This window comes from Bufo bufo, chromosome 4 (genome assembly GCF_905171765.1).
Source record: "Bufo bufo chromosome 4, aBufBuf1.1, whole genome shotgun sequence".
In the NCBI taxonomy this organism is placed as follows: domain Eukaryota; kingdom Metazoa; phylum Chordata; class Amphibia; order Anura; family Bufonidae; genus Bufo; species Bufo bufo.
Genome location: NC_053392.1, coordinates 241,076,496 through 241,102,983, shown reverse-complemented (window position 1 = coordinate 241,102,983; position 26,488 = coordinate 241,076,496). Strand labels below are relative to the sequence as shown.

At 46.0% G+C, this 26,488-nt stretch overlaps 1 protein-coding gene across 4 annotated transcripts in view; it reads right to left on the bottom strand.

Moving 5' to 3' along the window:
- TNK2 (tyrosine kinase non receptor 2) overlaps positions 1–26,488 on the bottom strand; it is a 243,409-nt gene that overhangs the window by 126,258 nt on the left and 90,663 nt on the right. Inside the window, exon 1 of one of the 4 annotated variants that reach the window (XM_040428411.1) lies at positions 4,961–5,624. The exons of the other annotated variants lie outside the window; for them this stretch is intronic. Within the exon in view, the coding sequence (XP_040284345.1) occupies positions 4,961–5,020 (60 nt within the window). The 5' untranslated portion in view covers positions 5,021–5,624. Of the gene's footprint in view, positions 1–4,960; positions 5,625–26,488 lie in introns of those variants that run through there. 4 annotated transcript variants of the gene reach the window in all.

The window sequence follows — 26,488 nt, the reverse complement described above, 5'->3', positions numbered from 1 at the left end:
GCCCGTTCCGTTTCGCAAATTGCGGAAGGCCACACAGGCGGCTTCCGTTTTTTGCGGATCCACGGTTTGCGGACCGCAAAAAAAGCCACAGCCGTGTGCATGAGGCCTTTAAATGATTTTTTTGAATATATATACAAAAAAGTATTACTAACAGTTATAAATTACTATCTCTAGGGTAATGGATATGAAAAGTCTTAGTTTAGCTGGCCATGGATATATGATATTTATCTGCAGAAACCGCACCATCTGCACCAGGGCGCACAGACTTACAGACTTGAAAAAGGAGTGTATCAGCTCCGAAATGCGTTGTCCCCTATATCTCAATAAAATAAATCATCTTCAATCATCTAAATTTGTGGACTCCACTTGTCCACATCTCTCCATTGTTTACTATATCACTCCTCCGGAGGACTGGCAACTCCACAAGCCACGACTGAACGATACCGGCAGCACCGAGCACCTGCCTATAAGAGGGTTGTGCCTGCATACGCACAACACGGAAAGATGAGCCTAACTATTTATATTTTTAACCAATGGATCAAAAAACGTACAAGCGCCTCTCCCTTTTTTGCCACATATGCTACATGGGAAGAAGGGGAGCTTCTGTGACTGCTCAGGAATTGCACAATGAGTTGCTAAGGCTAGGGCTACACAGCGACACTGGTCGCGGCCAGGATTGCTGAGGAGCAGAGATACCATTCATTTCACCAGTGTCGCCATGTTGCCCTAAGCCAGGGATGGGCAAACTGCGGCTCTCCAGCTGTTGTAAAACTACAAATCCCATCATGCTCTGCTGTAGGCTGATAGCTGTAGGCAGACTGGGCATACTGGGAGTTGTAGTTTTGCAACAGCTGGAGAGCCGCAGTTTGCCCATCCCTGCCCTAAGCCAACACTACTGGAGAGCTGTTGGGAATACTGGGAAGTTTCCTTGGGAGGCTGTGACAAGTGAGGAAAATGGTCAGCCATGCTTACAAGGGAAGTGAAGAGTGGTCAGGGGCGGACTGGCCATAGACACTACAGGGAAATTTCCCAGTGTGCCAATGCCCACCCAAGCCCTCCTCATGGCCGCCAGCTGGATACATAATGATCTTATGCTCTCAGTAGTAATTAATGCTAGGAGCATCAGGTACTTATGCACTTGGCCAACAGCCACAGGTTGAATACCTCAGGGGAGGAGGCAGTATTTTGTGTTGCACTGTGGTATTTGGTTCTGCTGGGGCGGTACTTTGAGCTGCCCTACAGTATTAGTGGTCGTATCTACTTGTGTTGTCCTCACCTACTTGTGTTGCCCAGTTTTCTGTCAATTTGGACCTGCCTACAACATGGGGCCTCTTTTAGTTTTTTTTTAGGGCCACTTTAAGTTCCCAGTCCACCCCTTGAGTGTTGCTGTGACTACTAGGAATGTAAGAAGGATGCTGAGATCACTGGGGAAGTGAGGGCTTGTTCTGATGACTGGGGATGTGGAGGATAGCGGGGGACAATAAGACAGTGCTCGGACTACCAATAAGGTTAGCTCTATTATGGGTCAAAACCTTGATTAACATGTAAGGCCAGGCTCACGCATCCTGGGTTGCTGCGTGTGTATTCATCGTTCTTCAACCGGGTTCTGAGAACAAGGTCCTACTGCAAGCAGTTGCTGGCTTTTTCTATAGACTTAGCTAAGATTCAAACAAGCCTGCTTTCTGAGATCTGGGAACACTGATACTGCACAAAACAATTGTTGAACTGATCATCTGACCACCTCTTTAAGGTAAGGCTGACCACCACTGCAGCAGAGGATAGTCTGAATCTGTGAAGTACATGGCTGCCCTGAGCAGAACTGCCCTGTACAGCAACTACACATTGCTGTAGCCTTTTATTATATTCAATTGCCGACCCCTTTAAAGGGAATCTGGGACACCTATCCAACTATTTCCACAGACACCTAACTGTGGTTCACCTCTTTTGTTGATGAGAAGCACCGTTCTCGAGTTCTGATACTTTTTCTTAATATGTAAATTAGGCCATTGGTGCAATGAGGGTGTCACTATTGCTCTTGTTGCATCTCAGCTCCATTCATTTCTGTGGCCAGCCGCTCCCTCACTGCTTTAACAGGGCCAGGCAGTGACCACAGAAATGAGTGGAGCTTGGGTGCAACAAAAGCAACAGTGACTCCCTCATTGCACCAAATGTATAGTTTGCATGTTAACAAAAAGTGTAATAACTCAGGAATGGAGCTTCGGATCAACAAAAGAAAAACTGTGTTTTAATCAGGGGAAACACAGCTATGTGTCTATGGAAACAGTTGGATGGGGAGGTCGCTGGTGAGAGATTCCCTTTAATAGCAGTATTCCTCTCTATAGAACTGCAGGGATGCGGCATGCCAACAAAGGTGTGCTTGGCTAACCATATGTACTTCTGGACAATGAACACCTGTCACCTGAGGCTCCGTATGATGTGCTATAGGAAAGAAGACCAAAGGCTAGGGAACTCCTGAGGACAATCCTATAAAACAATGACATTGTATTCTCTTATCTACAGTAAGAGAAGCTTATACTAGGCTGTTGTGGATTTCCACGCATCTAAAACTCCATTAAGGCCTCTTTCACAAGAGCGTGACGGATTGGCTCCGGATGCGCTCAGGGTGCGTTCAGTGAAACTCGCACCATTTTGCAAGCAAGTTCAGCCAATTTTGTCTGCAATTGAGTTCAGTTGTTCTGTTTTTTCAGCGCGGGTGCAATGCGTTTTGATGAGTTTTTCACGCATATGATAAAAAACTGAAGTTTAAAAAAAAAAAAACTTCTCCTAGCAACCATCAGTGAAAAACGCATTGCATCCGCACTTGCTGCCAGATACAATGTGTTTTTCACTGAAGCCCCTTCACTTCTATGGGGCCAGGGCTGCGTGAAAAACACAGTATATAGAACTTGCTGCGTTTTTCACGCAACGCAGAACTGATGCGTGGAAAAAAAAAAGCTCATGTACACAGACACATTGAAATGAATGTGTCCGGATTCAGTGCGGGTGCGATGCGTTCATGTCACGAATTGCACCCGCGCAGAAAACTCGCTCGTGTGAAAGGGGCCTAACGGTGGATTTATATTAGTATATTAGCAGGGACAGATTGGCCATAGACCCTACAGGGAAATTACCCGGTGGGCCGATGCCCAGGGGGCCACCTAAGCTCTGATCGCTGCAGGTCAGGTACATAATGATCTGATGCTTAACGGCCGCAGTTGCTCTCCTGAACTGAACTGTATTACCATCCTCAGGACAGTGATACCGTTGAATACTGTGGAGAGGGCGGCAGTATTTTGATTCTGCTGGGGCGGTACTTTGTGATGCACAATGGTATTGCAGGCCTTCTCTACTTCTGTTGCCCCGTCTCCGCCTACAACAGGGGGACACTTTTAGTTTTTTTTTCCAGGACCACTTTAAGTTCCCAATCCACCCCCTGAAGTACAAAGATGGATTTTGTGTCACCCCCACCTTCAAATAGAGCTCTCTTGCGAGCAGGGCCCTCACTCCTAGTGTTTCAGTTGTATATTAGCCAGTAACTTTGTGATGTCTTTTGATTTCTACATGAACCCTCTGAATTGTAAAGCGTTGCGGAATAGGGTGGCGCTATATAAATAAGCAATTATGGTAAGTAGTATATAAGATACAATGTACACATGCTGCACTGTGGTTATACTCTGACAACAGATTCATTTTCCACAGCAGATATTACATAGTAGCCAGCAGGATTTCAACACATCTCCTCAGTATGTGCCTCATATAATAGTCTATGAGGGGAATTTGTCATGTAAATAATGCAGCACTACTACCTCGATTTGTGAATGGGGCCAAAAGAGCAGGATCTGCGCATGACGACCGGTAAATACCAGCTCAGTTCATTTTGCGGGCTCCTGATGGTGTAAAATGATTGCTTTCTTTGTGCTATGATATATTAGAAAGGAACAGCTATATACCAGAAGACTACAGTCCTGTGATAAGCCCTCATCCTAAGGCTACATGCACACGACCCTATGTGTTTTGTGGTCCGCAAAAAAATCAGATGATGTTCCGTATGGCATCCGTTTTTTTTCCGGATCCATTGTAATAATGCCTATCCTTGTCCGCAAACTAGAAAAAAATAGGACATGCACAATTTTTTTTGCGAAGCAACGGAGCGGACATACTGATGCGGACAGCACACGATGTGCTGTCCGCATTTTTTGCGGACCCATTGAAATGAATGGGTCCGCATCATATCCGCAAAAAGAACAGAACGGACACGGAAACAAAATACGGTCGTGTGCATGAGGCCTTATGATGAGCCATGGGAAGGTAATTAATGACAGCAGCCATACTTAGCTGATTGCATAATAAATGGCTCCAGGACTTCAGTAAAATGAAGATGGACATAAAAGGGATGTTCTGAAATATTAATACGGACTTTGACTAAACTCCAAGGATCAATGTTGTGTTAACCTCTATCTGTAGCCTGCACGGTAACACAAGAGAGCAAAAACCAATAAAGCAGTACAATAAACCCACGCTGTAACTGCAGAAAATGAATCGCTTTAGGCTTCTGCGCTAACAAAGAGTTAAGGAAAATGCACCGGCACCATGCGGCCACAATTTATACTGATCTCCAGTTGGCCGCCACTGCAAAAACATCAACCAATCAACAAATAGCGATTGAAGAGTTGCCATAGAAACCACAGGGCAACTAGGGAGAAATTCTAAAGTCAGCTTAACAAGCATGATGGGCGAGCATAATAAACTGCTCGCCTCCCCAAAAATCCCATAATGGATTAGAAACAAAGTAAACTATTCTGCCGGCAGTACGAAAAAGAGCTAAAAAAAACATGTACCCTCTCCTGAATAATGCTGGCACAACAAGTGCACTGCAACTTAAATATAGTAAAGTGTGGGATAAAATACCCTGACGAAAATAAGACAAGACCACCACCCCACCATTGCCCACTAGTGTTACCTCATTCTCCTCTTTGGTCTCCTTGCTGGGAAGTCTCTGATACTCAGACTTCTCCCCCATGTTCTCCTGCTATTCCAACGACAGGACGGCCTCCCATGAGGAGGTCACCACGGAAGAAACCACCCTGAAGACATGAGGACAATTTTCACAGTCACACAGTGAGATAAGCATCACCAGGGAGACATTCTGCTGACCCGAGCTTCTTCTCGGTGGAAATCATCTGACTGTTGTGAGGAGATGACAGCAGAGAGCGGCGTATGTAAGGGGACCGTCCGCAGCCGCTAAGACAGCACAGGCTGGCAGCTACACTTGCACAAAGGTTGCATGTTTCACAGTCAGGCAGATGCTCGAAGCTCTATTCTGGCCATTTCAACAATGTTTCTTCCATCAAGGACGCTGGACCACGAGTGTAACAATAAAGGAGAAGCATTGTATTCCAGTGACAGTCCACACTATGCCATGGCAGACATCCTATGTGACACTGGCAGAGGCAGCGCCAGGGTGCTAGTGCAGCCAGGGATGCTGGCACGCTAGAACAATCTGAAAAGTGCTCCTACGAGGTCCATCTATATGACAGATGCAAGTCACCATGCAAAAGGCTGTCGCAGTTCTGCACTGCAGCGTCACCCCCCACCACCACCTCCACCACGGCTGGGCACAACATTCACCCTCCTTCTCTCTGTGTCAGTGCCAGCAACTCCTTTCTGTCTCCACCTCTCACTGCAGATTAGTGAAGGTTGAGCAGAGCCTCCCAACCCAGCAGCAACCACCCAGAGCACATCTGCCGGGCAGCACCACCCCCACATCCATGCATCCTCATGATAATAAGGAGGAAGGAGGGTGAGCATGGGGATGCTGAGCAAAGTGAGCTCCAGTGTCTCCTGCCGGCCACTCAGCATCTTTACTCTCCACAGATGTATGGAGAAGATCGTACACAAAGCATAGCGGACATTTGTAAAATGATTACATTAATGGCTTTAATAGTGACAATGACAGACATCTGTAATGTGCTTCTCTCACCGGGATTGTTGTGGAGCTGGGGCGACCCCCTGGAAGTAAGTGGCTGCCAGATAGGTGTCAGCCCCTACACACTAGGGGCAATTCCATAGGAAGCCAGTTTGCCTATTTGTGGAGTGTGGGTCAGAGGAAACCCATGGGGAGAACATGCAAGGTCCATTCAAACTCAGGACCCCAGCGCTGCACTAATGTGTATTGTATGAATCGTGAACACACTGTCCAAACTATACCATTATAACACCGTTTTTCAGGAAAACCCTACCGTTGTTCATGGAGCTCTGGATAGAAAAGGAAATCTAAAGGAAGGACGACTTCTTCCTGCTGGATCCACCGCTGACTTTTGGCTCAAAAAACTGCATCACAAACCAAAGTAACATTTTCACAAAAGATGTGGTGTGAAATCACCCTTAGGCCCCTTGCAGAGAAGCGTGCCCGGATGCGTTGCGTCTGCGATCAGGGAAAATCGTGCGAGTAGGTATGCAATTGCAGTCAGTTTTGACTGCGATTGCGTTCCGATGTTCCGTTTTTATCGCGTGGATGCAATGCGTTTTGCACGCGTGTGATAAAAAACTGAGTGTGGTACCCAGACCCGGACTTCTTCACTGAAGTTCGGGTTTGGGTTAGGTGTTCTGTATAGTTTATTATTTTTACTTCTAACATGGCTATAAGGGAAAATAATAGCATTCTTAATACAGAATGCTTACTAAAATGTCGATTGAGGGGTTAAAAAAATAATAATAATTAACTTACCTCATCTGCTTGATCGCGCAGCCGGCATCGTCCTCCTTCTTGTTCTTTCAGGACCTGCCGAAGGACCTTTGATGACTTAAACGGGCTCACCATGTGGTGAGCGCGGTGACGTCAGCGCAGGTCCTGCTGAACGAAGATAGAAATCTTCTATCTTCATTCAGCAGGACCTGCGCTGACGTCACCGAAGGTCCTTTTCCAGCCCGGTCCTGCAAGAAGAAGAAGAAAGAAGATGAGCTCGGCTGCGCGATAAAGTGGATGAGGTGAGTTACATTTTTTTTTTTTTTTAACCCCACAATGGACCTTTTACTTAGCATTCTGAATTAAAGAATGCAATTATTTTCCATTATAACCATGCTATAATGGAAAATAATAAAGTAAATGGGGTCCCGGGTAACTCAACCCTCGTCTCCTTAGCAACCATGTGTGAAAATCACATTGCATCCGTACTTGCTTGCGGATGCTTGCGATTTTCATGCAGCCCCATTCATTTCTATGGGGCCTGCGTTGCGTGAAAAACGTAGAATATAGAGCATGCTGCGATTTCCACGCAACGCACAAGTGATGCATGAAAATCACCGCTCATCTGAACATCCCCATTGAAGTAAATGGGTCCGGATTCAGTGCGGGTGCAATGCGTTCACCTCACGCATTGCACCCGCGCGGAATTCTCGCCCGTCTGAAAGGTGCCTTAGGGGATGTTCACACTCTAGAAATACAGGTTGGAAAATCAGCAGTGTGGGTTGCCCAGCTTTTCTCGCCCCCTTCCACAATTTGCGGAACGGAACAGATGGCCCATTATAGAAATGCCTATTCTTGTCCAAAAAACGGTGTCCGCATCTTTTGCGGCCCTGTTGAAGTGAATGGGTCTGCACCGAGCTGCAAAAAATGCAAACCAAACCACGGTCGTGCGCAAGAGTCCTAACTTTTATTAACTCTTTTTAACAAGCCTTGGATATTTGGCTTGGTTACTTTCCCCTGTCATGTTCCAACGTTTGTTAAAAAGTCAGACTTTGACTCATAGGGAGCCACTTCCAGATGGTGGCGCTAGCGAGGTAGTTCTCATTCCATCAGAGATATGTCTTTGTGCATCAACACAGGAAAGAGGTAAATAGTGCAACGTGTACAATAGTTCCCCTTCTTCCAATCAAACACTGTGTACTCCCAAACTCTATATGTTCCAAGTCATCCCAAAACTGTTTTCAAGTCCTTTTTTAACCTGTTCGCATATAGCTATGTCATCACTGGGATCAGAGACCAGACATTCCTGCCTGGCAATGGCAAGTACAGGTGCAGCCCAGCATGGACTCTGAAGCCAGGCAGCACTGTGTATGGGAATTTTTACAATTCCCTCTTGTGCCTTATATAGTGCTGTCAGCAGTTTTGTGGGCTCAAAACTACTTACGACCGTTGTGTGTTTTGCGGTCCGCAAATTGTGGAACCGCAAAACACGGATGGCGTTTGCGTAACGGCACGGACAGGCAATAATATAACTGCCTATTCTTCTCCGCAAAATGCAACACCTCCCATATCCTAGTTTAACGGCGCCGCCCCCTCTGCTAGGTGACGTCAGCTAATTTATTCAAGCCACGCACCTGGAATCTTCAATTCGTCCGGCTGAAATCTCGCGCAGGCGCAGTACCGCCTACTGCCTGTGCGATCCAACCGCTCCTGAGGGCAACAGCCTCAAAGGTGTCACTGGGCATGCGCTGAGCCCAGTGACGTCTTCTTATCGCTGTTGCCCTCAGGAGCGGTTGGATTGAACAGGCGCGGGCAGAAGGCGGTACTGCGTCTGCGTGAGATTTCAGCAGGATGAATTGAAGATTCCAGGTGAGTGGCTTGAATGAATTGGCTGACGTAGCAGAGGGGGTGGCGCCGTTAAACTAGGGTATGGGACGATACTGCATAACGAGGAGGCGTGCTTGGGCTCTAAATAAAGGAGGTCTAGGCACTGCAGGGGGGCGTTACTGGGCTCAGAGGGTGAAGAATAATGACCCTCTGGGCACCTTCAGGATTCATTTGCATAATACAAAGATCGCTTTTTTAGCAAAATGAAATTATGAATATAAGAGGAGGTTGATGGAAAAATTTAGAAATCTAACGTGTCTGTGTTACAAACTGTAGAGATGAGATGTGGCTGAAAGAATTTGCCATGGCGGTCTGGGTCAAATGGAGGAGAAGAGGAAAGAGAAGGTCTACATGACAGGAGATGTCAATGGATGTAAGAGGTATGTGGTGCTGTATTCTCCTCCAAGTCTTTTTTATTATAATTATATGTATTTTAAATTTGGCGACCAAATTTTTCAGTTTAGGACCCAATTTGGGGTATTTTTTTTAGTCTGAAGATGTCATATGGCCTAGGAAGAGACTGTGCTCATGAAGCACTGCAGCCTCTTCATACAAAAAAAAACTAAACTAAAATGGAGGGAGGGTCCAAGTTGGGTAGACAGCCCCGGGCCTATCATGCACTTAATCCGCCCCTGCAATCAGCTGCATGAAGAGACTGCAGCGCTCCCTGAGTGCTAAGGCCTCCTAGGCCAAGTGACATCACATCCATCGGTCACAAGGACTAGATGCAGCTCAGTCCCATTCAAGTGAATTGGGCTGAAATGTGATACCAAGCACCGCAGTTACCAATTGAGTGAAGCTGTGGAGGCCGTGGCTGGAGCTTCACCTGATCAGGCGGTCTCATACTGGTCCCCTATCCTGAGGAAAGGTTATCAATGTGAAAATCCTGGAGAAGACCTCGAGGTTACCATGAAAACATGTAATATGCTCCACCCTGGCTCTTAGCTTTTTCTTCTTTTATTGTAACGTCCTGTTCTTCGATCGTTTCAGCTTATTATTCCGTTTTATTCTTCTTCTCCGCCCCCCTTCTTCTATACGCTCCTCTTCCTACAGTTTTGGGGTTAGAAACGCCAAACTTTCCACACTTCTTCGACCTATAGTGAGGTAAGTTGCTTGTGCTTTAATAAGCGATCCCACCCTCCGGGCTTCTGCGGCGGACCAATGAAGACTCCTTTTTTGCAATTGACTTTGACAGGGAAAATTTTCTAATCGCTCCGACTCGTACAGTTTTGAAGCTACACTCCCCAGACTCGGATCACATATTGTTGGTGTCAACCAGAATAAAAGGGTAAATTTTGAGGGGACACCCAAAGTGGGTGGAGCTAGCAACATCCAATGAAAATTTTGTTTTTTTCTATACGCTACTCCTACCACAGTTTTAGGAGTACAATTACTAAACTTTACACACTTGTTTGGCACATACCCGAATAGGTTGCTGCTGCTTTGTTAACTGATCCCACCCTCCGGGCCCCTAGCCACTCCTACAGCTTTGAAGGTAAACTCACCAAACTTGGGTCACTTAGTCATGGGGTTAACCTGAAAATTTCGGTCACATTTTGGGGGACTTTAAAAAGTGGGCGGAGCCACAAACAACCAAACAGATTTTCCCTATTGACTTCAATAAGAAAATTTTTATTGCTACCGATCATTCTCACAGTATTTAAGCCAGAATACCCAAACTTGGCACTGTGGCTCACTGGGTGACTGAGGTTAAACAAAATCACTGTAGAATTGCAGTGGCCAATATGGCGGAACTGCTCAAACCCCAAACACTGTAGCGTGTTTCTCATTGGGCGAGCAGTCCCACCGCATGTGGACCGCAGCAAACGACCATCCCGAGCAATTAATGCGTACAAAGGAGGACGCCAGCGCGGTCCACATGCACCACAAAAGCATCCTGCACAGGCCAGAGCATTGTGCGGATGAGAATACAATTATATAAATCACTGAGAAAAATGCACCAAGAGGATATGCCACTGACTATACTAGCTGGTCATACAAGCAGATATTAAAAGCTGAGACTTTCGCCAATATATTCCTGTCAGGAAAATATCGGAGCCCTTCATGCTGCGGTCCACATGCGGTGGGACTGCTCCCCCAATGAGAAACACGCTACAGTGTTTGGGGTTTGAGCAGTTCCGCCATATTGGCCACTGCAATTCTACAGTGATTTTGTTTTATATGTCTTGAATGTGCCTTCATCTGGCAATTGAACATTCCTTTGCACCTGGAATCCTTCATCACATGGTCTGATATGGGTGGGGCTCACAGTCTTGGCTTTGTTCACATTGCACTGGTTGTCCTGCTAGGCATTTGTGTGCAGGCTGGGCTGTGAGCTGGATTACATCACCTTCAGACCGTGTTCACACCATAGGTAGCGTAGTGGTAGGACCCTTTGCCATGCTGAGTGACCGTGACGTGGTGCATGATGGGCTCCGATATTTTCCTGACAGGAATATATTGGCGAAAGTCTCAGCTTTTAATATCTGCTTATATGACCAGCTAGTATAGTCAGTGGCATATCCTTTTGGTGCATTTTTCTCAGTGATTTATGTGACTGAGGTTAAAATTGATAAAAAGTGGGCGGAGTCTACAACGGGCAATGAAATTTCAGCCATTTGTTTAAATGTGAAAATTTAAAACTGCCGCTGCTCTTAGACTGTTAATGGCAGGGTCCTCAAACTTGGCACAGTTGGTCACTGGAGAACTGGGATTAAAATTCTGGAAAGTGGGCGGGGCCCAAAACAACCAATCTGATTTATTTGATTGATTTAAATGGGAAAAACAAAAAATGCTGCCATTCTCACATTATTGATGTCATGGACCTCAAATATCACAAATGTGGTCATTGGGTGTTTCCACTTCAAAGTTAAAACAATCAAATTTCACTCATTGATTTTCAATAGAAAACAATAAAACTGCTGCCATTTTTACACGTTAAAGGGTTTCTACCACCAGAAATACTGTTATGTAGCTGACTGATATAGCGATGCGCTAATGTCAGCACTACATAACAGTGTGTTTCTAACATTAGTCCCTGCAGCCGTTTTTGTTAAAAAAGCACTTTTATTATATGCTAATGAGCCTCTAGGTGCTATGTGGGCGTAAAATCAGCACCTAGAGGCTCCGTCCACTCACCCATTATCCCGCCCAGGTCCAGTGTTGTGCCCGCCCAGTTCCTCTTGATTGATGCCACGGTCCGCCGCATCGCTGCCGAAATCCTGCGCCTGCGCCGTTCACTTCTGTCTTCGGCGCAGGCGCAGTGAGTGAAGGCAGCTCTCCTGATGCCGGCTTCCTCACTGTGACGTAGTCGGCGCAGGCGCAGTGAGGAATCCGGCACCAGGATCGCATCATTCACTCACTGCGCCTGCGCCGAAGACAGAAGTGAACGGCGCAGGCGCGGGATTTCGGCAGCTACATAACAGTATTTCTGGTGGTAGAAACCCTTTAAATGCCATAATTGCCAAATCTTAAAGTGTTAGTCACTGGGTGACTGTGGTTCACAATTAGGAAAAAAAAAAGGGGCGGGGTAACAACAGCCAATCAGATTTCAGGCTTGACCTTAATGAAAAAAAGATAAACTGCTGCTATTATCACAGTTTAAATGCCAAGTGTCCCAAACAAGGCACAATTACTCACTGGGTGACTGCGGTAAAAATTTAGGAAAAGTGGGTGGTGAATAAAACAGCCAATCAGATTTCACCTATTTACTTTAATGTAAAACTTTCAAATACTGCCATTCTCAGAGTTTTAAAGCCAGAGGCCAATCACATTTCAGCCATTCGTTTTTTATATGGGAAAATTTAAAGGGAACCTGTCACCTCTACTATGCTACCCTCACTGAGCATTTCTAAATGTTCATTGTTTTACCCTAAATTACACTTTTAATTTCATTTGCAGACGAATTCAATAAGTATTATGCATTTTTGTACCTCCCGCCTTTTATGCAAATTAACATAAAAGAGTCATATCTTACTTGTGTGACCAGAGAAGAGTCATATTTTCAAGCTCTGACTCATCTCAGGTTCATTTGCATTATATGTATCAAATCGGGGTTTTTTACACAATAAAAGCACACAGAGCTATGGGGACTAGGTATTGCGGATGTGCTAGCGGCGATTTAGCAACCCATGTCCTCAGCTCTATACCCAAAATCCCGGTGACAGGTTCCCTTTAAATTGCCGCCACTCTTAGACTGTTAGGCCTCATGCACACGACCGTTGTGTGCACCCGTGGCCGTTGTGCCGTTTTCCGTTTTTTTTCGCGGACCCATTGACTTTCAATGGGTCCGTGGAAAAATCGGAAAATGCACCGTTTTGCAGCCGCATCCGTGATCCGTGTTTCCTGGCCGTGAAAAAAATATGACCTGTCCTATTTTTTTCACGGCCAACGGTTCACGGACCCATTCAAGTCAATGGGTCCGTGAAAGAACACGGATGCACACAAGATTGGCATCCGTGTCCGTGATCCGTGGCCGTAGGTTCGTTTTTATACAGACGGATCCGAAGATCCGTCTGCATAAAAGCTTTTTCAAAGCTGAGTTTTCACTTCGTGAAAACTCAGAACCGACAGTATATTCTAACACAGAAGCGTTCCCATGGTGATGGGGACGCTTCTAGTTAGAATACACTACAAACTGTGTACAAGACTGCCCCCTGCTGCCTGGCAGCACCCGATCTCTTACAGGGGGCCGTGATCAGCACAATTAACCCCTTCAGGTGCGGCACCTGAAGGGGTTAATTGTGCTGATCACGGCCCCCTGTAAGAGATCAGGGCTGCCAGGCAGCAGGGGGCAGACCCTCCCCCCCCCTCCCCAGTTTGAATATCATTGGTGGCCAGTGCGGCCCCCCCCCCCTCTATTGTAATAATAGGTTGGTGGCCAGTGCGGCCCCCTCCCTCCCTCCATTGTAATAATTCGTTGGTGGCACAGTGTGCGCCCCCCATCGGCCCCCCTCCCTCTATAGCATTAACAACATTGGTGGCCAGTGTGCGGCCTCCCATCTCCCCCCCCCCCCCCATCATTGGTGGCAGCGGAGTTCCGATCGGAGTCCCAGTTTAATCGCTGGGGCTCCAATCGGTAACCATGGCAACCAGGACGCTACTACAGTCCTGGTTGCCATGGTTAATTAGCAATAGTACAATAGTAGAAGATTCATACTTACCTGCTGCGATGTTCGTGTCCGGCCGGGAGCTCCACCTACTGGTAAGTGACAGGTCTGTGCGGCGCATTGCTAAATGAACCGTCACTTACCAGTAGGAGGAGCTCCCGGCCGGACACGAACATCGCAGCTCCCAGGTAAGTATGAATCTTTTACTATTGTACTATTGCTAGTAACCCGCTGCCACCAATGATCGGGGGGGGGGGGGGGGGGGGGGGAGATGGGAGGCCGCACACTGGCCACCAATGTTGTTAATGCTATAGAGGGAGGGGGGGCCAATGGGGGGCGCACACTGTGCCACCAACGATTTATTACAATAGAGGGAGGAAGGGGGGGGGGGGCGCACACTGTGCCACCAACGATTTATTACAATAGAGGGAGGAAGGGGGGGCGGGGGGGGCACACTGTGCCACCAACGAATTATTACAATGGAAGGGGGGGGGGGGGCCGCACTGGCCACCAATGATATTCAAACTGGGGAGGGGGGGGGGTCTGCCCCCTGCTGCCTGGCAGCCCTGATCTCTTACAGGGGGATATGATAGTACAATTAACCCCTTCAGGTGCGGCACCTGAGGGGTTAATTGTGCTGATCACGGCCCCCTGTAAGAGATCGGATGCTGCTAGGCAGCAGGGGGCAGTCATGTACACAGTTTGTAGTATATTCTAACTAGAAGCGTCCCCATCACCATGGGAATACCTCTGTGTTAGAATATACTGTCGGAAATGAGGTTTCACGATCTAACTCATATCCGACAGTATATTCTAACATAGAGGCGTTCCCATGGTGATGGGGACGCTTCAAGTTAAAATATACCATCGGATTGGAGAAAACTCCGATCCGATGGTATAAAAGGGACTCCAGACTTTACATTGAAAGTCAATGGGGACGGATCCGTTTGAAATGGCACCATATTGTGTCAACGTCAAACGGATCCGTCCCCATTGACTTGCATTGTAATTCAGGATGGATCCGTTTGGCTCCGCACGGCCAGGCGGACACCAAAACGACTTTTTTTTCATGTCCGTGGATCCTCCAAAAATCAAGGAAGACCCACGGACGAAAAAACGGTCACGGATCACGGGAAAACGGAACCCCGTTTTGCGGACCGCAAAAAAATACGGTCGTGTGCATGAGGCCTTAATGGCAGGGTCCTCAAATTTGGCACAGTCAGTCATTGGGTGACTTGGGTTCAAATTTTAATAAACCAGGTTAAACAGACTTTGCTTATAGCTCTAGCGTTTTCAAGCCAACATCCTGTGGTTTCTTCAGAAACGACACCATCTATTCACCTGAAAACCTGGCATGACCGCTACACAGTGCACTGAGCTTTCTGCTTCCGGGATGGCTGCTGAGAACAGCTGGTTGGGACTCATCTGATACTGTGTAGACATTTAAACCTGTGTCACATATATCCAGCCGTCTATTATTGGGCACGTTTTCATATTTTGAGGGTCATCAGTTGTGATACCGGATGTCTCCCTAGGCCTAAAAAATAGAACAAATCTTTCCATTATACTTTTTCTCTGTTTCCATTTCACTCCTGACTTTGGGTTACAAAAACCAATGAAAACCGCTGACCAAAATAATGTCATGTATAAGAAGTTGATTTAGAAATCCTGTTGGAAATACATGAGCCAAGTGTATTACAGAGGCTCATGCTGGATCTGGTCTGCCTAGAAACTTCTGTCTAACTTTATACTATTGGCTGGCTTACTCTAATTTTACTTTTAATTTACTGTAGAGCGGCATATTTGGCCACTAGATGTCAGCACCTGTGAAAAATGCAAAACATAAGGTTAGGTTCACATGGGATATCATGTTGGAGGTTTAGAGACAGATTTTCTGCAGGTTTTTAAGTCAAAGCCAGATCCTGGCGGATCCATTTCTGGCTTTGGCCGAAAAATCTGCTGGAAAATCTGCCTCAAAAGCTCCTCCAAAACAACTCTGTGTGAACCTACCCTAACGTTGCAAGCCTATATCTATCTGTCTATGGCTCGCTCTAAAAAGCTCATGAATTCCTGCATGGTACAAGCTGTACACCATATAACTGTATACAGTCACCTTGCCCCTTGTATGCACTGTGCTGTACCCTATACCTATATACACTGCACCCGCCCCCTGTATACACTGTGCTGTACCCCGGCCTATATACCTGTATACACTGCCCCCTGTATACACTGTGCTGTACCCCATATACCTGTATACACTGCCCCTGCCCCTGTATACACTGTGCTGTACCCCATATACGTGTATACACTGCCCCCTGTATACACTGTGCTGTACCCCATATACCTGTATACCCTGCCCCTGTATACACTGTGCTGTACCCCTTATACCTGTATACACTGCCCCCTGTATACACTGTGCTGTACCCCATATACCTGTATACACTGCCCCCTGTATACACTGTGCTGTACCCCATATACCTGTATACACTGCCCCCTGTATACACTGTGCTGTACCCCATATACCTGTATACCCTGCCCCTGTATACACTGTGCTGTACCCCATATACCTGTATACAATGCCCCCTGTATACACTGTGCTGTACCCCATATACCTGTATACACTGTGCTGTACCCCATATACCTGTATACACTGCCCCTGCATACACTGTGCTGTACCCCATATACCTGTATACACTGCCCCCTGTATACACTGTGCTGTACCCCATATACCTGTATACCCTGCCCCTGTATACACTGTGCTGTACCCCATATACCTGTATACACTGCCCCCTGTATACACTGTGCTGTACCCCATATACCTGTATACACTGCCCCTGCATACACTGTGCTGTACCCCATATACATGTATACACTGCCCCCTGTATACACTGTGCTGTACCCCATATACATGTATACACTGCCCCCTGTATACACTGTGCTGTACCCCATATACCTGTATACACTGCCCCCTGTATACACTGTGCTGTACCCCATATACCTGTATACACTGCACCCTGTATACACTGTGCTGTACCCCATATACCTGTATACACTGCCCCCTGTATACACTGTGCTGTCCCCCATATACCTGTATACACTGTGCTGTACCCCATATACCTGTATACACTGCCCCCTGTATACACTGTGCTGTACCCCATATACCTGTATACACTGCCCCTGCATACACTGTGCTGTACCCCATATAAATGTATACACTGCCCCCTGTATACACTGTGCTGTACCCCATATACCTGTATACACTGCCCCCTGTATACACTGTGCTGTACCCCATATACCTGTATACACTGTGCTGTACCCCATATACCTGTATACACTGCCCCTGCATACACTGTGCTGTACCCCATATAAATGTATACACTGCCCCCTGTATACACTGTGCTGTACCCCATATACATGTATACACTGCCCCCTGTATACACTGTGCTGTACCCCATATGCTTGTATACACTGCCCCCTGTATACACTGTGCTGTACCCCATATACCTGTATACCCTGCCCCTGTATACACTGTGCTGTACCCCATATACCTGTATACACTGCCCCCTGTATACACTGTGCTGTACCCCATATACCTGTATACACTGTGCTGTACCCCATATACCTGTATACACTGCCCCCTGTATACACTGTGCTGTACCCCATATACCTGTATACCCTGCCCCTGTATACACTGTGCTGTACCCCATATACCTGTATACACTGCCCCCTGTATACACTGTGCTGTACCCCATATACCTGTATACACTTGCCCTTTTCCCTGTATACACTGTGCTGTACCCCGGCCTATATACCTGTATACACTGCCCCTGCCCCCTGTATACACTGGTCTGCACCCTATACCTATATACACTGCCCCTTCCCCCTGTATACACTGTGCTGTACCCTGGCCTATATACCTGTATACACTGCCCCTTCCCCCTGTATACACTGCTGTACCCCGGCCTATATACCTGTATACACTGCCCCCTGTATACACTGTGCCGTACCCTGGCCTATATACCTGTATACACTGTCGCTGCCCCCTGTATACAATGTGCTGTACCGCATATACCTGTATACACTGCCCCTGCCCCTGTATACACTGTGCTGTACCCCATATACCTGTATACACTTCCCCCTGTATACACTGTGCTGTACCCCATATACCTGTATACACTGGCCCTTTTCCCTGTATACACTGTGCTGTACCCCGGCCTATATACCTGTATACACTGCCCCTTCCCCCTGTATACACTGTGCTGTACCCCATATACCAGTATACACTGCCCCCTTTATACACTGTGCTGTACCCCATATACCTGTATACACTGCCCCCTGTATACACTGTGCTGTACCCCATATACCTGTATACACTGCCCCCTGTATACACTGTGCTGTACCCCATATACCTGTATACCCTGCCCCCTGTATACACTTTGCTGTACACTATATACCTGTATACACTGCCCCTTCCCCCTGTATACACTGTGCTCTACCCCAGCCTATATACATGTATACACTGCCCCTGCCCCCTGTATACACTGTGCTGTACCCCATATACCAGTATACACTGCCCCCTTTATACACTGTGCTGTACCCCATATACCTGTATACACTGCCCCCTGTATACACTGTGCTGTACCCCATATACCTGTATACACTGCCCCCTGTATACACTGTGCTGTACCCCATATACCTGTATACACTGCCCCTGCCCCCTGTATACACTTTGCTGTACACTATATACCTGTATACACTGCCCCTGCCCCCTGTATACACTGTGCTGTACCCCGGCCTATATACCTGTATACACTGTCCCTGCCCCCTGTATACACTGTGCTGTACCGCATATACCTGTATACACTGCCCCTGCATACACTGTGCTGTACCCCATATACACTGCCCCTGCATACACTGTGCTGTACCCCATATACCTGTATACACTGCCCCCTGTATACACTGTGCTGTACCCCATATACCTGTATACCATGCCCCTGTATACACTGTGCTGTACCCCATATACCTGTATACACTGCCCCTGCCCCCTGTATACACTGTGCTGTACTCCGGCCTATATACCTGTATACACTGTCCCTGCCCCCTGTATACACTGTGCTGTACCCCATATACCTGTATACACTGCCCCCTGTATACACTGTGCTGTACCCCGGCCTATATACCTGTATACACTTCCCCTGCCGCCTGTATACACTGTGCCGTACCCCATATACCTGAATACACTGCCCCTGCCCCCTGTATACACTGTGCTGTACGCCATATACCTGTATACACTGACCCAGCATCCTGTATACATTGTGCTGTACCCCATATACCTGTATACACTGCCCCTGCCCCCTGTATACACTGTGCTGTACCCCATATACCTGTATACACTGACCCAGCATCCTATATACACTGTGCTGTACCGGATATACCTTTATACACTGTGCTGTACCGGATATACCTGTATACACTGTGCTGTACCGGATATACCTGTATACACTGACCCTGCACCCTGTTTACACTGTGCTGTACCGGATATACCTGTATACACTGACCCTGCATATACTGTGCTGTACCGGATATACCTGTATACACTGACCCTGCACCCTGTATACACTGTGCTGTACCGGATATACCTGTATACACTGACCCTGCACCCTGTATACACTGTGCTGTACCGGATATACCTGTATACACTGACCCTGCATACACTGTGCTGTACCGGATATACCTGTATACACTGACCTTGCATACACTGTGCTGTACCGGATATACCTGTATACACTGACCCTGCACCCTGTATACACTGTGCTGTACCGGATATACCTGGATACACTGACCCTGCACCCTGTATACACTGTGCTGTACCGGATATACCTGTATACACTGACCCTGCACCCTGTACACACTGTGCTGTATCGGTTATACCTGTACACACTGACCCTGCATACACTGTGCTGTACCGGATATACCTGTATACACTGACGCTGCACCCTGTACACACTGTGCTGTATCGGTTATACCTGTACACACTGACCCTGTATACACTGTGCTGTACCGGATATACCTGTATACACTGACCCTGCACCCTGTATACACTGTGCTTTACCGGATATACCTGTATACACTGAACCTGTATACACTGTGCTGTACCGGATATACCTGTATACACTGACCCTGTATACACTGTGCTGTACCGGATATACCTGTATACACTGACCCTGTATACACTGTGCTGTACCGGATATACCTGTATACACTGACCCTGCACCCTGTATACACTGTGCTGTACCGGATATACCTGTATACACTGACCCTGCACCCTGTATACACTGTGCTTTACCGGATATACCTGTATACACTGAACCTGTATACATTGTGCTGTACCGGATATACCTGTATACACTGACTCTGCACCCTGTATACACTGTGCTGTACCGGATATACCTGTATACACTGACCCTGCACCCTGTATACACTGTGCTGTACCGGATATACTTGTATACACTGACCCTGCACCCTGTATACACTGTGCTGTACCGGATATACCTGTATACACTGAACCTGTATACACTGTGCTGTACCGGATATACCTGTATACACTGACTCTGCACCCTGTATACACTGTGCTGTACCGGATATACCTGTATACACTGACCCTGCACCCTGTATACACTGTGCTGTACCCCATATACCTGTATACACTGACCCTGCACCCTGTATACACTGTGCTGCAGACGCTGATAAGTGAAAGCCCTGTTCAGCGCTTACTCCCTGGCTTGGGCCACATTACTATAAGGAGGCATTACTATAATGTATGAGGGCAACAGAGACATTATACAGTATAATGCCTCCTTGTAGCCCCCATAAAGTATAATGTCTCCTTGTGGCCCACATACAGTACAATGTCTCCTTGTAGCCCCCATAAAGTATAATGTCTCCTTGTAGCCCACATACAGTACAATGTCTTCTTGTAGCCCCCATAAAGTATAATGTCTCCTTGTAGCCCACATACAGTACAATGTCTTCTTGTAGCCCCCATCAAGTATAATGTCTCCTTGTGGCCCCCATAAAGTATAATGTCTCCTCTTGGCCCCCATACAGTATAATGCCTCCTTGTAGCCCCCATAAAGTATAATGCCTCCTTGTAGCCCCCATAAAGTATAATGTCTCCTTGTGGCCCCCACACTATAGAGGCAACAAAGAGACATTACTGTATACTGTATGGGACAATAAGGAGACATTATACTGTATGGGGCCACAATGAGAAATTATACTGTATTGGGGCAACAACTTGTAACCCCCATACAGTATAATGTTTCCTTGTAGCCTTTATAAGACAGCAGGCGTGGGCTGCCTGAAGACCAGACAGGACAGTGGAAGTGAACAGAGTCAGTCAGAAAATTTCCTGCATGTTTTGAGTGTTTTTATTTCTAAATGGGTATTTATCTGAATATATATATTGCTATCGCAATAAACTTTTTAATATCGTTATCGTGAGAATATTTTTAATCGCCTAAACATAGATGGCATGCAGGTAAAAACTGCAGAGGTTTCACCACTTGCATGTGTGCCATGGCCCCTTCAAACAGCTGACTGGCGGGCTACCGAGAGTTCAACCCCTACTGATTCAATATTGATGATCTATCATCTATATCACAAAACCAGAATACCCCTTTAAAGGGGTTGTCCAACTTTGGGGTGCCTTTCAGCTAGATCTCTCCACGTCGCGGGAACTGCATAGGGAAGCATACGACCCCATACGACACTTGCTTTCTGGCCCATTTGTCAACATCTGGCTTGACAAGAGTCAGGTGGGTCAGGTGCAATGACTGGTTGTAGCGGTGACCCACTGACTTGACGCATAGGGAACACATGACTTTTGCAGCCGGTCTTTGGGTTAATGGGCAGGATTACAGCACGGCAGCAGCAGCGGGGAACCGTTGATGTGGGCGGGGGAAGGGGGGCAACCACAGAAAAGTATGCATAATATATGGTAGAACTTAAAATCTAAAATAGAAAATCTGGTCTGAATAAGGTTTGGACTACATGGTGACATGAATATTGGGATGTCGCAATCTGAGGCTACTTTCACAGGTGCGTTTTTGCTGGATCCGGTATGGGATAAGCAAAAACGCATCCGTTCTGAATGGATCCGGTTGTATTATCTCTAAAATGAACAAGACAACATGTCCAAAAAGATCTGTCTTGATCAGTATCCCACGATGCACACAAAAACATTGCTATGTGTCCGGTGTGGGAACGCAACAAAACGGAAAGGAATGCATTCTGGTGTACTTTGCTCCAGTTTGTTCAGTTCTGTCCCCACTGACAATAAATGGGGACAAAAATGAAGCGTTTTCCTTCAGTTTTGAGCTCCTCTGCCGCTAAAAAGTTGCACATAGCTTTACCATCATAGACCACAATTTAGACAGACTTTTCTTGGCTGTGTTTTTACTGCCAAATAACAGCTATAAATTGTCCTGGGACGGCAAGTTGTACACTACAGTAGTCACACAAATGGTCTGACTTTTCTGAGACGTGCGGTCGTGAGATACACTTTGCCGTGTAGCCCCAGCTTAGAGGGGATGGTCTTGTCAAAGTGGCGACTGTAAAGTCTAACACTGGTTTTCTCCTTTATGCCTAGTAACATTCCCCATTCCTAATGCCTCATTGAGCCTGGAAACAAGTACAGAACATATTCAGTACGCTCTTGCCTCATGTGTGTTTGAATGCTTCAATATAATAATAATATAAGCGCACAAACTACACAAGACCTTTGTATGCAGAAGTAGAGCAACGGGAACACCTTTCATTCCAGCTCTAATAAAACTCCTCCAGAGTTACACTGAAAGGGTTAAAGTGAAGAGGAGGGTGCTTGAGACAGGACAGTGCATGTCTTACCTCCAGCATGACATAACAGCAGCACATACAAGCTGCTCTCTCAAACACGTGAGCGTGACACAGGACTCTTAAAGGGACCATTCATGGAAAAGCCGGAACATCACAGGGACACGCTATTAACCCCTTAACGCCCAGCGCCGTACATATATGCTGAGCCCGCCGGATCCGCGGCAGGGGTCCGGCAGTCACTGATAGCCGGACCCCTGCTGTATGCGCCGGCACCGGTGAAATCACCGATTCCAGCGCATTAACCCCTGCACAGCCCCGGTCAGCGATGACCGCGGCACATGCGATGTTCGTGCAGGGAAGAAGCAGCCATCGGGTCCCCGCGCTGCTGTGATGGGGACCCGATGCCCGATCGCAGGGAAGGCAGCCCGATGCCTTCCTTAGGCATCGTGGCTGCCTTCCGGGAGAGCCTGTGAGATCCAGCCCCCTGGATCTCACAGGCAAGCAGGCTGTAAGTGTATTACATTGGTAATACACTTGCCAATGCTTTACAATACAGAAGTATTATAAAGCATTGTAAAGGGGATCAGACCCCCAAAAGTTGAAGTCTTAGGCCTCTTTCAGATGGGCGTTGCGGGAAAAGGTGCGGGTACGTTGCGGGAACATGCGTGATTTTTCCGCGCGAGTGCAAAACATTGTAATGCGTTTTGCACTCGCGTGAGAAAAATCGCGCATGTTTGGTACCCAAACGGTGTTCTGTAGATTGTATTATTTTCCCTTATAACATGGTTATAAGAGAAAATAATAGCATTCTGAATACAGAATGCATAGTAAAATAGCGCTAGAGGGGTTAAAAAAAAAATAATAATAATTGAACTCACCTTAATCCACTTGATTGCGCAGCCGGCATCTCTTCTGACTTCTTTCTTTGCTGTGTGCAGCAACAGGACCTGTGGTGACGTCACTCCAGTCATCACATGGTCCATAACATGATCCATCACCATGGTAAAAGATCATGTGATGGATCATGTGATGACCGGAGTGACGTCACCACAGGTCATGTTGCTGCACACAGCAAAGAAAGAAGTCAGAAGAGATGCCGGCTGCGCGATCAAGTGGATTAAGGTGAGAAATTATTATAATTTTTTTTTAACCCCTCCAGCGCTATTTTACTATGCATTCTGTATTCAGAATGCTATTATTTTCCCTTATAACCATGTTAAAAGGGAAAATAATAATGATCGGGTCTCCATCCCGATCGTCTCCTAGGAACCGTGCGTGAAAATCGCACCGCATCCGCACTTGCTTGCGGAAGGTTGCGATTTTCACGCAACCCCATTCATTTCTATGGGGCCTGCGTTACGTCAAAAACGCACAAAATAGAGCATGCTGCGATTTTCACGCAACGCACAAGTGATGCGTGAAAATCACCGCTCATGTGAACCTCCCCATAGAAATTAATGGGTCGGGATTCAGTGCGGGTGCAATGCGTTCAACTCACGCATCGCATCCACGCGGAATACTCGCCCGTGTGAAAGGGGCCTTAGAGTGGGACCAAAAAAAGTGAAAAAAAATAATAATTTCAAGTAAAAAAAAAGCCCCAAATAAAGTTTGAAAAAAAGGGAAAAAATAGGGAAAAAAAGAAAAGTAGACATATTATGTATCGCCGTGTCCGTATCGAACGACTCTATAAAAATATCACATAACCTAACCCCTCAGGTGAACACCATAAAAATAAAAACAGTGGTAAAAAAAAAATTTTGGTCACCTTGCATCACTAAAAGTGTAACACAAAGCAATCAAAAAGGCATATGTACCCCAAAATAGTAGCAATCTAACCTTCACCACATCCCGCAAAAAATTAGCCCCTACCTAAGACAATCGCCCAAAAAATAAAAAAAACTATGGCTCTCAGACTATGGAGACACTAAAACATGATTTGTTTTGTTTAAAAAATGCTTTTATTGTGTTAAATGTAAAAAAAATTTTGAAAAAGTAGACATATTTGGTATCGCCACGTTCGCAACAACCTGCTCTATAAAAATACCACATAACCTAACCCCTCGGATAAACACCGTAAAAAAAAAATTATAATAAGAACAAAAATGGTGTAAAAAAAGCAATTTTTTGTCACCTTGCATCACAAAAAGTGTAATAGCAAGCAATCAAAAAGTCATATGCACCCCAAAATAGTGCCAATCAAAACGTCATCTCGTCCCGCAAAAATGATACCATACCTAAGGCTACTGTCACACTAGCGTTTTGGCTTTCCATTCCTGAGATCCGTTCAGGGCTCTCAAAAGTGGTCCAAAACGGATCAGTTTTGTCCTAATGCATTCTGAATAGAAAAGGATCCACTCAGAATGCATCAGTTTGCCTCCGATCAGTCTCCATTCCGCTCTGGAGGCAGACACCAAAACGCTGCCTGCAGCGTTTTGCTGTCCGCTTGACGAAACTGAGCCAAGCGGATCCGTCCTGGCACACAATGTAAGTCAATGGGGACAGATCCGTTTTCTCTGACACAATCTGGCACAACAGAAAATGGATCCGTCACCCATTGTCTTTCAATGGAGTTCATGACGAATCCGTCTTGGCTATGCTACAGATAATACAAACGGATCCGTTCATGATGAATGCATGCGGTTGTATTATCAGTAACAGATAATTTTTTGAAGATCCATGACGGATCCGCCCAAAACGCGAGTGTGACAGTAACGCAAGACAATCGCCCAAAAACTGAAAAAACTATGGCTCTCAGACTATGGAGACACTAAAACATGATTATTTTTTTTTGTTTCACAAATGATATCATTGTGTAAAACTTACATAAATAAATAAAAAGTATACATATTAGGTATTGCCACGTCTGTAACGACCTCCTCTATAAAACTATCACATGACCTAACCCCTCAGGCGAACACCGTTCGCCTGACCCCTCAGGCGAACGGTGTTCGCCTGAGGGGTTAGGTCATGTGATAGTTTTATAGAGGAGGTCGAAAAACGGTGTAAAAAAAGCCATTTTTTTTGTCACCTTACATCACAAAAAGTGATCAATAAGTCATACGCACCCCAAAATAGTACCAATCAAACCGTCATCTCATCCTGCAAAAAATTAGCCCCTACCTAAGACAATCGCCCAAAAAATAAAAAAAATATATGGCTCTCAGACTATGGAGACACTAAAACATGATTTTTTTTATTTTTATTGAAAAATGATATTATTGTGTAAAACATAAATAAAAAAAAGTATACATATTAGGTATCGCCGCGTCCGTAACAACCTGCTCTATAAAAATACCCTATGATCTAACCTGTCAGATGAACATTGTAAATAACAAAAAATAAAACCGGTGCCAAAACAGCTATTTTTTGTTACCTTGCCTCACACAAAGTGTAAAAAAACAAAAATCATATGTACCCTAAAATAGTACCATCCAAACTGCCACCTTATACTGTAGTTCCACAAATTGGGTCTTTTTTTGGAGTTTCTACTCTAGGGGTGCATCAGGTGGGTCTTCAAATGTGACATGGCAGCTTAAAATTATCCCAGTAAAATCTGCTTTCCAAAAACCATATGGCGTTCCTTTCCTTCTGCGCAATGCCGTGTGCTCGTACAGCAGTTTACGACCACATATGGGGTGTTTCTGTAAACTACAGAATCAGGGCAATAAATATTGAGTTTTGTTTGGCTGTTAACCCTTGCTTTGCTAGTGGAAAAAATTTACTAAAATGGAAAATTTGCCAAAAAAGTGAAATTCTGAAATCAGATCTCCATTAATTCTTGTGGAACACCTAAAGGGTTAATAAATAAAGTTTGTAAAATCTGTTTTGAATACCTTGAGGGGTGTAGTTTCTAAAATGGGGTTATTTTTATTATGTAAGCCTCACAAAGTGACTTCAGACCGGAACTGGTCCTTAAAAAGTGGGATTTGGAAATTTTCAGAAAAATTTCAAG